A 13,971-nucleotide genomic window follows, 5' to 3' on the forward strand; every position below is an offset into this window, starting at 1 on the left:
ATTAAAAATTGATCATAACAACTTTGAAGATGTTTTACACAAAACTTATTCTTGACAAGAGTCTTAGAAAATAAATAATTTTTGACACCAATTATTTGGAAATTAGCACAAATATATTTAGACTGAGATTTATATTAAATACAGAAAAGCTATATATGTTGTAAGTTTTTTGTGCAATAACTTGATCAAAAAATTATAACAAATAGTTTGTAACTGAAATGCTTTAAATAAAATTTTTACTATGCTTGAAATTTACTTTCTGTATATCTTCCATTTTATTTGTTCATTTTTATTTTCTGAACAAATAATATTTTTACTTATAAAAACGAAGGTACACAATTTAAAATCATTTAAACAAAATTTACACAACAAATAAGTTATAAACTTATTGATTGACTAATTTATTTATAAACAAATTTGTTTCATATCTTTAGATGCTAGTTGAGATCTTTGACTGTTACTCTTGAACTAATTTAAAAGTATAGAATAAAAATTCAAGTTTAAATTTATTTAAACTAATCTAATTTCTTAAAAATAACAACTACTTACACTAGAAAATCGATATTAGTTTTAAAGTGTTACTTGCAATAAATTAAGTTTATCATAATATTGATAAAAAATTTAAGTTTAAGAATTTTATTCAAAAATAATTAATTTTTCAAAATTATTATTTTTAGATTTTTTAATTGCAGCCACCTCTCGCAAATCTACGCACATTGTTTCTAAAAAGTGCTTAACTAAACGAAAATGTAGCAAATATACCTACTTTATTTTCTATTATCTTATAAAACATTTGATTGAATAAAATTTGAGAACTTTTTCACCTTTTTTGAACAAAAAATGATTTTCATTAAATTTGTACATAAATATGAAAATAGAAAAAAATTGTTTAGTGTGTACAAAGTATTTTTTTAACTTTGATTGTTGCCCACCTGAGATTTAACTTGTCTTGCATGGTAAAAGAGAAAGAATATTACTTGCAAGACTAGCTTAATCTTAGGTGGACAAGGAACAAATTAGGTAAAAATAAGAGATTTATTGAGTTGAAACGAAACTTAATGCCATAATTATTGTGAGGAATTGGACATTGTACCTCGTTTGATAAAAAAGGCCAAAATTTAAATTTTACTAAAAATCTATATTTTGCTATAATTTTCTAAATATTTACTTGTAATTACCTCAAAATTATTAAGTAATTACCTTGAAATATATTTAAAAAATTATATATTGTTAACTAAAAAAAATCATACAGTAATCTTCCTTTGTACCTTGTACCAACATATGTTTCTGGGTGTTAACGGATTAACACACTTAAACTGGGCTCTGTAAAAAATTAAATACTGTAATGAAATAATAGAAGCAAAAGTAGGTGTGTGTCGAAAATAGAAATAATTTCTACAGAGGTTAATAGTTAATGTTAGGTAAAATACTTTGAAATCGCACGTCTTTTATTTAGTAATTGTTTATTATCTTCTGCAAAAACTGCCATTCGTTCAAGATTGCATATTTGGCAGATCTTGTTCGCGCTACTGATGTTATTGTTGGCGTGGTGAAGGAAATGTATGATAATATAGGAATATGCAATCTTGAACGAATGGCAATTTTAGTACAATATAGTAAACAATTACTAAATAAAAGACGTGATATTCGAAACAACTGTGTACACAAGCGACGGTTCTTCTTCAAATAACACCTTGGCGCTTTCGCACTTTCCATATGTTTTTCATTTAACTTTTACATAAACACACACATTCACTTAATATATATTAATATATTTATATATCCTAGTTATGATATAGTTTTATTCATTTATTATTTATATATCTATATCACATATGTTACTTTCTATTCTCCGACATTTTATATATTTATTTGCCCTCCGACTATAATTCTTCATATCTTTATGTATTAAGTTCCAACTTTAATTGGAAACCTGTATTCGAATCACAGATAAACCGTGCTTTTTTACCTACTACGCCCAATAGAACGGCTAGAGGTTTTTTTACTGCAGGTTTATACTTAGCATACAACCACCTTGTTGTTTTATGTTTTACATTTTAACTTTCATATTAAACACAACCCGTAATTTACAACACAGTTTAAGGCCATAGGGGGGTTACCTTTTTTTTTCAAAAATTAACTTTGGCTTTTATATGAAAGCTTTAATTACAAACTATAAGCCAGTTTTTAAAGAATTTAAAATATTATTTAAGTTTTGAGATATTCTATTTTTTCTAAAAAGTTTCCAATATAGATGTATGGACCGCAAACTTTTTGGGGTCAATTTACTCAGAAGTTTTAAAAATCTTTAAAAATCTATCTCCTCCTTTATTTTTCAAGCAATCTTCTTCACATTTTTAGGAAATGTTCCTTACAATATAAGAAAAAAATGTTACTTATTAATTTTGATAATTTATTAAAATAAAAATCTTATGACAAAAATTTAAAAAAAGTCTTTTTTTTTCAATAATTTTTTTTTTACTCAGAATTTTTTAAATTCTTAAGTAACGTTTTTTTTGTAATTGTAAAAAGATTAGACTGTGAAAGTTTATAGAAGATTGCTTGAAAAATGTAGGAGGAGATAATTTTTAAATAAAACAGTCTTTTTTTGCTGTTTTAATTTTCCCATCCAATAAGGAGCCTATTATGCGGCCCGACTTTGACTGGTCATATCTCAAAAATAATTCGAATTTTTTAAAACCATAAAAAGCATCTTAAAGCTTAGAAAAAATTCTATAAAATAAGATCAACTTATAAAAAACATGGCTTACCCCCCCTATGGCCTTAATTATTAAACATTTAAAATATATGTATGAAATCTTTAATTTAAATACCCAACTGCTTCTTTATAAAACAATAATCAATTATTTTAATAATTATTATAGACAATATATATGCAATTTAAGTCATTTTGGTTTTATGTATGTCGCTGTAATTTAATTATTGATCAGTGCTTTGTAAGCTTAATAAAAAAATTGTTTTTTTTTGTGCTTTGTTTTCTTAAGTTTTTAATTTTTACATTTAAACTAAATCTGCTTCCGAACTACATCTAACTTTGATTTCGTTATAATTTATATTTAATCTTTATAAATATTTAATAAATAAATATACATTATATCAGGTTCCTGTGACTTTTATTGTCTTTACCGTTGTTAAATTTATTGATTCACTTATTAATGGTTGTTGTTTTACTTTTTATTCAAAATAGATTACATAATACTTTTCATATTAAAGCGCTTCACTGCTTTCCCAAACATAAAGACTAAATTATTTAACTTTATAATAGAAATTAAATAGCTGTCCTAATGTTCATATATATTGTGACGTAATTATTAAATATATTTTGTTAAATCATAAGCAACTGTAAATAAATTTGAGTTAGTTATTCCTTTCCATTCATGTAAGTGTTTTATATTATGATTTATTGTTTTGTTGGGTTTTTTAGTTCACTTTACTTAAATTAGACTTAATAATTACAAATATTATACAGATTATAACAGTCAAATTTTACATTAAATATTTTACCTATTATTAACTATGAACCTCTAAAAATCCAAAACATTATTTTTATTTAAATTAACACATGTATACACCTACTTAAGCTTCTATTCATTCATTGCAGTATTTAATTTTTTACAGAACCCAGTTGAAGTGTTAATCCGTTAACACACAGAAACATATGTTGGTACAATAAAGGAAGATTACTGTATAATTTGTTTTTATTATATTCCAGTGAACTTGTTTCACTAGCATCTTTTGTTAACAAACACTTAAATTTATATTTTGAATAGTTATATTTTAACCATATACATACTATGAATTTACAATAATAAAGATTTTTCAAATTAATGTTTTCAAAAAAACTAAAACGCGTAACTAAACGTGGGTGCGTATGTAATGAAACTACTGTATTTTACTTGTTTTTTTGTTTCAATATCGAATATTAATCAGTAAACAAAATAACCATATATGGAATTATGTATCACTTATCTCTAGGTCTTAGTGAAGTTGAAGTCTGATGTGCAATCAAGCGTAATATTAAATAACTCTATTTAGTTATATTTGTTATTGTTATTCTTGTTGATAAGACCTAGAGACTGAGAGTGAGAATATTAGACATATACTGTATAAAAATAGCTGCATATAAATATTTTACTGTATTTTTATGGTTTAAATATAAGAATTATTATTTGAACAATATTTATTTGTTTTAGAGTTCAGCAAATATTTTATAGTTCATATAACTTATAGTTTTTAAATATTATCATTTAAACTTTAATTGCTATTAAAGTATTATTTATTCCAATTAAATTAAAATAATTATTTATAGTTTTGAACTAGAGTTTTTATAATAGTGATTTGTTGATTTTTTTACAATGGATTCATTGCTCTAACTGCCTGTCTGATTTCTACTAAGTAGACTAAAGTAGAATCTAGTATTATAAGATAGTAATTAAATATTAAGGTAGTATTTAATTATGACTATTAGTAGTAATAAATTAAGTAATCGTCAACCTCTAGTTGCTCACACGTAGATTAACGAGAGGTAACTGTAAATAAAAACTTTCTTACTTAAGTTTATGTGAACTTAATAACTAACCAACAGCTCGAAACATACAAGCTCCATCGTCACCCATCACAATTATTTTATAGCCCAACTTCTCCTTTAACTCCTTTGCAAACTTACGTTCAACCTAAATGATTACATTTTTTACTTAAGTAAAAATCTGTTGTTACTCAGATAAAAATATACTTATCACTGAAAATAATCATTAGATAAAGATTTATAAATTTAATGAGCTATATTGGGGTGGGCAACGTTTTTAGTCGACGGGTTAGACGTGGAAAAATTTAGTATTTGGCAAGCCAGAGCATTTTAATTTCATTAAATTTACAAAAATTGTTCAATATTCCATCTTGACAAATTACTTATTTTATATGATTTTTTTTTTACTATATTTAGTTAAACTTTAACTATATTATTTTTTACTATATTAAGTTTAACTAAAAATTTCCATTATTTGTACCTAAAGTTTTTTTTAGTTTTCAATAATTTTTCAATTTAGTGTATGTTTCAAAATTTGATTTAGCGGGCCAGATTTATATGCTCATGGGCTGCAGTTTTACCTTTTGTGGGCCGGATTCCAAGTAATGAAAACATTGGCTGGCCACCCCTAAACTATATTCTCACATAAAAACAACATAACCTCATATAGACAATGTTGTTCAATTTTGTTTTTTTTATTTCAAAATACAATTAACTTCAGGATTAAACAGGTAAGTTACATGTTTTTGTAGTTCATATTTTTTTTTTAATTATTGATTTTTATGAGCAAGTTTTTCTTACTATATAATATATACACAACATAATAATTCTGAAAGTCATAAAACAGATAATTCAAAATTTAATTAACTTCAAAAAATTAACATCAACATATAAAACAAGTCTGATATTGAATACTTTTTTCATAATGAATTTGCACAACTAATGGCATAGGGGGGTCGGACATTTTTTTTTTACTAAAAATAACATTGGCTTTTATATGAAAGCTTTAATTACGAACTACAAGCCAGTTTTTATAGAATTAAAAAATACTATTTAGGTTTTGAGATATTGTAATTTCTATAAAAAGTGACCGATACAAATGTATGGATCACAAGTTTTTCGGGGTCAATTTTCTCAGAAATTTAAAAATCACTAAAAACCTATCTTCTCCTTCATTTTTTGAGATAGAGACCTTAAATTTTCAGGAACCGTTACTTTTATAGTTTAGAAGACTTTGAATGTTGATATTTTAAAAATACTAAAAAATAAAAATTTTAGATAAAAATAAATAGGTGGTTTTTTTTATTTAATTTTATTTTTCAAAATTAAAAAAATTATTGCATTCAATCTTTTTAAAATTTAATAATACACTTTCTGTGAAAATTTGAAGAAGATTGCTTAAAAAATGAAGGAGGAGATAGATTTTTAGTGAAATGGTCTTTTTTTTGCGTTTTAAGTTTGCGCCTTCCATTGGGAACTTATGGAGGTCACCGACTTTGACTGCTCATATCTCAAAAAATACTTTGAATTTTTTTAAACGGTTTAAAATGTCTGATAGCTTGGATAAAACTCTATAAAATAAGATCAACTTGTAAAATTCAAGGTGTACCCCCCTATGCCCTTAATTGGTTATTTAAATCTCAATAAGGTATAATTTTACTTAAATAAAAACAGCTAGTAACTAAAAGAGGTGGACTATTTTTCTATTTCAAAAAGAAATTATTTGAGGCGAATGTCATGTATAAATACACTTCTATGTTGGTTAAAAAAAATCTAATATTAAACAGATATATAACCTTAACTGAAAAACTGCATTCAATAGTAGAACTAATAAAAATAACGCAATATTCGACCATTAGTTTTATTTTTAACTTTGCAAGAACTTAGATATTGTAAGAAGTTTTAAAGTTTTAAAAAGATAAAGGAAAACTTAACTTTAAAGTTTTAATTCAATACTTATTGAAGGACAAAAACATAAGTTTAACACTTAAATGGAAAATCAGCACGTTTACTACTTATTTTTAGCATATTCTTACTTCAACACTTGCTTACACTATACATGCTTAATATTTGTTCATTTTTCTTAAAAAATATATAATTAAAAACGTCTATCTTCAACAACTCAAAGAAATGCTTAACTTAGAATGTAATTTTATTTTTATCTACTATTAAGGTTACTATAGCTTGTGTTGAAACACTTAGTGAAAAAAATAAAATAAAAACAAATTGAAAAATAAGTAGTTTTTATATAACAGTTTGAAGTTGGTAAAGATACTTTACGACAACTTTTAATGTTAACAGTAAATAAAGTTTTTTCCAAGATATTAAAGAAAAAGAATACATGTTTTATGGTGTCAGCAAACTGCAGTGTGTGGGCCAATGGGCCCCACAAGTACTTTTTAGCTCTAAACTTACGTTTTAAAAACAATTAGAAGAAAATAATTTTATCTATTAAGCTTAAAACTAGGCTTTAATTTAATTAAAACCCTTTAATTATGCTTTTTAAATGCATAATGTACCACATTTTAAGTTTGAAATGGTATACACCTAAATATATCACAACAATTTTTCTTAAATAACTCCAGCCTGCAAGAGAAAATTTTTATACAGTGCCGCTTGCAATCATTTTTTTAAAAGAAAAACGGCCCGCAACATGTAAATGGCTACCTGACCCTGTTCTAAGCAATTATGTTTTTTTCTTCAATCACCATGATTACATTTTAGGGTTGTCAATAATTGAAGCAAAAAACTAGCCTAAATGACCAAAAACTGGTCTGAGTAACCATAAAGTAGCCGGAGTCAGTCTGGGTTCATTAAAAATCCTTAATAAAACTTCTTGTCACATTTTACTTTTATATAACAAGTACAGATAATTTATTCTAAAAATCACTATGAGCATTATTGTTAAGTATATGCTTGCACATTCTATGCTTATAAAATGTTATTAAACATACTTTTGCACAAGTCTAATGTTCAAAACATTGAAAATTTTCAAAAGTATTTATGCAGAACATGCAGAAAGCATGTGTGTTTATTTTGTGTCTTTTAAACAAAAACTTAGTACCAAATTTATTGTCAAACAAATTATTTTCATTTTTTCAAATCATCATTAGCTGATCTTTTTAACTTTTCATTCTAAATACTCTTTTGTATGCAAACTGGACAACCTAATCCTAAATGTGAAATATAGTTGTTTTCCTAATATGAAATAGAGATATTTAATTGTATTTTAAGGATAAATAAATAGTATAAAGACTATAAATCTAAACATTTAACATTAAATATTCAAAACAACCTCAAAATCAAAATTTTCTTGACTTTCATGTTCATCTTCTGAGTTGCAGTTCTGATTTTGTTGTGCATTTGAAATTTGGTGAACTCTGTGACGTCTTTGAGTTGGACGGTTAGCCTGAAACATCAATGTAGAATTGTAATTTAAACTTTTAGAGCTACTAGGTACTGATTCCTGAGATAAGTTTGATTTAGGCAGCTTTATCTTTGAACCATCTAATAACTTCCTGCTGCGTCGTTTGTTGCCTATATTATAATTTGTAAAGGCTCGATTTCCAAATATTTCAGGACTAACTCTAGGCTGACGATTTGAAATCTGACCACCCCTAGATCTGAAGCTCAAACTTGTACTTGTCCTTGAGGCTGATGTATTGCTAGGCTGTTTTAAATTTTATAGTCTCAGTTGGACTTAACTTTTTTTACATTCTTACTTTCCAAATAAACTCTGTTAATATTATGATAAAAATATAAACTTAAGAAGTAAACTTTCAATTGCATTGCTTTTGAACTAACAAGTAACGTAAAATTTCATTATAATTCATATTGAGATTTTTTTATATCCATAATATTATTGTCATTTACAGTTATCTAATGATTTTATCGAATATTATCAAGTTTATAAAATTAAAACTACAAACAACAAAACTTAACATAAACATAGAATCATTTTGGACTAAGTTGAAACAAATTAATTAAATCAAATATTTTTTTTTAACTTTAAGGTATACGGTAAAGCCTAAACACTAGACTTAATCTATATAACTTTATGACAAAAGTTACTATTAAACTATTTCCTCTATATTTAATAAAAAATCATTCTATGTTTTAAAATTATTACAAAATTAAAAAAGGCTTGCTACTTTTTTAGAAAAAATAAATAACTTATGTTTCCTAAATAAAAAAATTGCGCCTTTTGATGCAGTTTACATTTACCTTAGGCATCTTTTAGAATATCTATGACTGTGCAGATACAAAAATGTCAACAATCTATGTTTATAAACAACTCTAAAATATACCTCAGTGAAAGCTTATTTAAAAATCTAAACATTACAGGTTTGAAAAAGTGTGTAAATAGCAAGAATGTTTTTTTTTATCTTTATAATTATAAAGTGGTACTCAAATTAAAACATATTCAGAAGAAAATACTTTTACGTTTTAATATATTTACTTGCTACTTATTTAACTTTTCTATTATAACTTGAATTAAAATGTAATAAGCAACAACAACTTTGTAAGTTTAACTTTAATTTTTTATCTAAACCAAGGTTTTACAAACTCATTTTCATAAACACTCCCTTGCATAAACTTATAAAACAGTTTCCATCATTTATTAGAAACCACTCACCTACTATTTTGTAGCTTAGTAAAAACTATATAAAATAAAATCAAAAACCAAAAAAAGGGTGTTTACCCCCCTATGCCCTTAATTAACTATTTACTTTTTTGCTGCTTTACTAATTAACACCACCAAAAGCCAAAATAGTTCCTAAAGGAAATCTTGCCCATTTTTCAAAAACCTTATTTTAACCATTCAAGTTATCATCATTTCTTAAATTTAGCATTCAAACAAAACTTAATTGTTATTTAAGAAGATCTTAAGACTCAAAACTTGAATTAATAATTTTAATCAACATTATTTAACTAACAAGAACTTAGTGTTAGAAAGTTATCAAAAATGAAATATTAGGCCATAAGTTAACAAAAAATATTAATTATATCAAATAAATCATTTTAATTTTAATTCACTTATTTTAAAAACATAGCCTGAGAAAGGTAAACTTCAACTAACCCTATTTTCTTTAATAAGTTCAAAATAGCCTGAGTTAGTTTTTCAGAAAATAAAACAAGCATGAGGTTAGCCTGAGTGGCCAAAGTGTGTGGCAACCTTAATAAAACAAAACATATGAATAAATGATAAAACTTTTGGTAACTAACAAAGGCAATTCAATAAATTTCATATGGAGTGTAAGAAACATAAAGTACCTTAAATGTTATTGTTCAGTTTAATCTTTATAAAAAAATGCATGCTAGGAGATAAAAATAAAAAATAGAATAAAACTGTTTAATTTAAGTTTTGGTATTTATGAAATGATTTTTTAGCACTACCTAATGATTTTAAGTGTTGTACCTTGATTACTTTTTCATCTCAAAAAATATTACAACTAAAAAAAGCAATTTTTTTCTAATAATTAAAGCTTGAAAAGATAATTTCTCCATATTTTACAACAAATAAAATTTTACAAACTTATATTGAAAGTATGGATATAACGGGAGTTGTTCAAAATCTACCCAGTTAAATTCGAGAACCGCTTATCAATCAAGGGAAAGGATAGGGGTAACAGTGATAGTGAAAAATAAATAAATAAAAAAAGTAAATAAAATGCTAAAAACATATTACAAAAATTTATTAAAAAAACTGGGTTGATTTTGAACGTGGATGGATTTTGATCAAGTGTATTTTGAACGCGGGTGGATTTTGATAGTATACTGATAAAACAACTATAATCAAATTAATTTACAAAACAAAAGTTAATACTTTCACTAACAAACATAAAAAACTAATAACATTTTGAAATATAAATGTTAAATACTCCTTTTTATAAATGTACTTTAAACAAAATCTATGTATACAACTAACTTTAAATGTTTAATCAATTTTATGCATCTCTAAGACAAATTAAAATAAAACTGTTTTTGTAATTTCATTAAGTGTTAAATATTACTATTAGAAATTTATTTCAATTAAAGTTAATTAACATAACTTACCAGTTGAAGTATTGATGAGCTCTGGTTTGAAGATGGAACTTTACCACATTTTTTCTGGTCATTCTTTTTAATTGTCATTTTTTTTTACAATACACTTTTATTAGTTTTATTTTAAACTGTAATGTAATTCAAATATGTAGTAATTTTTGATGCAAATATGTTTGAGACAAAAACACTGATTATAGATAATTGTATGTTATATTAATGCAAATTCCATTATGTTTTTGGATAAATACTTTATTTTGATATTTGTTGTTCTTTAGATGGCTTTAAGTCTCATCCTTGTATATTTGCATGAACCTAATGACTTTGATTTAACTGCAAAGGTTATACAGTGCTTTTTCTTTCATGTTTTTACTTCTTCCATGTTGGGCAACATATTTCTGTAAACATGTCTGGATAAGCAATTTTCCGGATAAGTACAAAAAACACTTTTTTTTCACAAAATAATATAACTGCTGTATATAATGCAATGCATAATGAATAATAAAAGCTTATATCCTCTTTTTCTGCTTAAAAATTTTCTTTACATTTCGAAATGTCAACCTGCTTATGCTAAACTGCTCCATTATTAACTTTGGCACATATTTTTTTAATATTTTATAAACGTATAGTTTATTTTCAATAGTTATTGCAAGTCAACTTTTTATTTTGATGTTTTCTTCATTTTTATAACTTGGTAAATTGAGTGTCTCAAACTTATATAACTTTAAAAAAAATTGTCATGCACCTCACCTTAAACAAAAAGTGTTTGAACTAAACACATTTATAATATAATTTAAATAAATAATCAAACATAAAAGAACTGTTATAGTATACATTTGTTTTTCTAATAAAAATTAGAGTTTAATCACCTATCAAAAAACTTGAAAAGTATAAATATTTTTAACATTATATAAAAAAAAATTTAAACTGACTTACTTTACATAAGGCTTTTGATAACTAAACTAGTTTGGAAAAAAGTTTGAATGTAAGCTTTAGTAGTATTCAGGGTTGCCACTCATTTTTTCAATTTTTTTTTCAGGTTTTTCAAATTTCTTCCAGGTTTTTAAAAGTACACATTTTTGGGTCTATTTTTAGTTTTAAGTTTATTTCTAATTAAGAAACTGTGTTAAATAGTATAAAAATATTGAAAAGATACTGTTAAGTTACTTGTTTATGTGTTTTTATGTGTTTATTAATAAAAAATTTTTTGATGATGACAAAAAATTTTAATTATATGATAGATTTTTTGTGTCATATCAAAATTTTACAATTGAAAATGTTAAAATTATTCAAAATTCCAGGTTTTTTGATCAAAATTCCAGGTTTTTCCAGGTTATTTTAGCCTAAATTGTCAAATTCCAGGTTTTTCAAGGTTTTTCCAGGTTTCCAGGTAAAGTGGCAACCCTGAGTATTTTTACGTCATAATGTTGAACTAAATTGCAGTATTTACAAAATCACATAAAATTTTCTACAGCATAAAAGCTTATCTATATCACACAAAAATGTTTTTGTTTGATATTGAAAAAAATCTCTTGACTGAAACTGTCCAGTTAAGTGAGTGTCCGGATAAGTGAATAAGGACTGTACTGACCTCAATATGACTATAACTCAGGGTTACCATAGATTTTTTTTTTCATGATTTTTGAATTTATTCAAGGTTTTTGAATGAACATCTTTGTTTGACCATAGTAGCATTTTAATTTCATTTGTTGTTTGATAAATTTAAATTGTTAAAAAATTACTGTAATGCTATAAAAAATTTGTTTTATTTTATTGCAACCTTTTTATCGTTAATTCTAGATACAACCCTATGGAATAGAATTTGGCTGATTTTCTGAGATCTTTAGAAAGTTTGTTAAAATTCTATCTTGAACTTAATTTTCAAAGTAATTTACTTCAAATTTTTAGGAAACTTTCCTTGAAATATTTGAAACAACTTAAATGATTTTTTTCTATCAAAAATTTCATGACCATAATTGAAAAAAAAATGTTACATATTTTTAATTATTTATTATAGAAAAAATTAAGAAAAAAAAATATTCCCACTGGTTATTAAAAAATTATTGAATATCAATAAGGGTTTGTGCGCAAATTCCACAAAAATTAGCCTGATATTTCACAATTTTGGCCAATTTAGCCTGATGTTCACCTTCCTCTTGTGTATTTGTTTTGAGTACACACTTTTTGTTATATACACATTTTAAGTGCGCAATTCCAGTATGCCTGTTTTGGAAAAGTATGCACTTATGTTACGCACTTTAAGTACACATTATAGTACGCATCTTCTTTTATTAGTAACAAATTTTTAAACCAAGATAAAAAAATTCCTGTCAGTATTCTTTTTTATTAAGACTAAAAATTCTTGTTTAAAAAGTAGCTGCTGTGTTCAGAATGTGTTAGTCTTGTTAATAACTTTTAATAAACAAACTAATAAACAAATTAAAATAAATTCTATTTGAATAAGGTTTTATATAAGTAAAAGAGATTTATTAAATGAATATGGGTGAGTGAGTTACTAGTGTTATGTTGAAAAGATTGATAGAGAATTTGACTTTAGTGCATAAAGAGTCAACTGATAAGCTTAGTACTCAAATGAAGGAAGTTACTGATAAGTTAGCTGATCAAAAAAAAGTGATTGACTCTTTGCAGCATTCACTTGATTTTTTGTATTCAAAGTTTGATGATATGAGGACAGAGAATGAAAAAATCAAGGAGGATGTAAAAACTGTGAAATTGGAAAATGAGAAGTTGACTAAAAAAATGTTTGATATGGAAGAAAATGGCAAGCAAGCAAACATTAAGCTGAATCAGATTGAAAACTGGATGAAAGGCAATAATGTTGAAATACAGGGTGTACCAACTTGTGAAAATGAAAATGTTGAGATTGTTGCAATGAAGGTTTTAAAGAAAGTAGATCCAAGAATAGAGAGACATCAGGTCAGAAAAACTAGGCGCCTTGAGGACCATAGATGCTGGAACCAACCAAGAGAAGAAGGAAGGAAAGAGGATGTTTAATCCTGTATTAGTTACATTTAAATCTCGAGATCAAAAAATTAAAGTTATGAAAGAAAAAAAGAAGTTAATTAATGCTGATTTGACTGACATAAAGGCTGAAAGGGTTTATCTAAATGAAAACTTGTCAAAAACTAGTAGGAACCTTCTTTATCTTGCTAGGAGGTTTCAAAAAGAAAAAGGTTGGAAATATGCATGGTCCTCAAGTGGTACAGTTTTGTTGAGAAAGGATGAGAAGTCGAAAGTGAATGTTATCAACTCAGTTGAAGATATTGAAAAACTGCAGAACTAAGAATAATTTATTTGTTTCAAGTTATAAATATACTATTATTTTTTTTTTTAATTTGTTTAAATGAGTTCTTTAAAACTGA

General features: G+C 25.2%; 1 protein-coding gene across 3 annotated transcripts in view; it reads right to left on the reverse strand.

Annotated features, from left to right (window-relative positions):
• Window positions 1–10,721, reverse strand: part of LOC145835934 (OTU domain-containing protein 5-A-like) — a 48,628-nt gene extending 37,907 nt beyond the window's left edge. The window contains exons 1-4 of one of the 3 annotated variants that reach the window (XM_082943699.1): window positions 10,604–10,721; window positions 8,133–8,216; window positions 7,842–7,955; window positions 4,601–4,694 (exon numbers count right to left, since the gene is read on the reverse strand). In XM_082943699.1, the coding sequence (XP_082799825.1) occupies window positions 4,601–4,694; window positions 7,842–7,955; window positions 8,133–8,216; window positions 10,604–10,681 (370 nt within the window). In that variant the 5' untranslated portion in view covers window positions 10,682–10,721. Of the gene's footprint in view, window positions 1–4,600; window positions 4,695–7,841; window positions 8,217–10,603 lie in introns of all 3 variants that reach the window. The other 2 variants (XM_082943698.1, XM_082943700.1) reach the window with 2 other exon arrangements.
• Between the last annotated feature and the right edge of the window lie 3,250 nt (window positions 10,722–13,971).

Source organism: Thalia democratica, chromosome 5 (genome assembly GCF_965202585.1).
Source record: "Thalia democratica chromosome 5, ktThaDemo2.hap1.1, whole genome shotgun sequence".
Lineage (NCBI taxonomy): Eukaryota > Metazoa > Chordata > Thaliacea > Salpida > Salpidae > Thalia > Thalia democratica.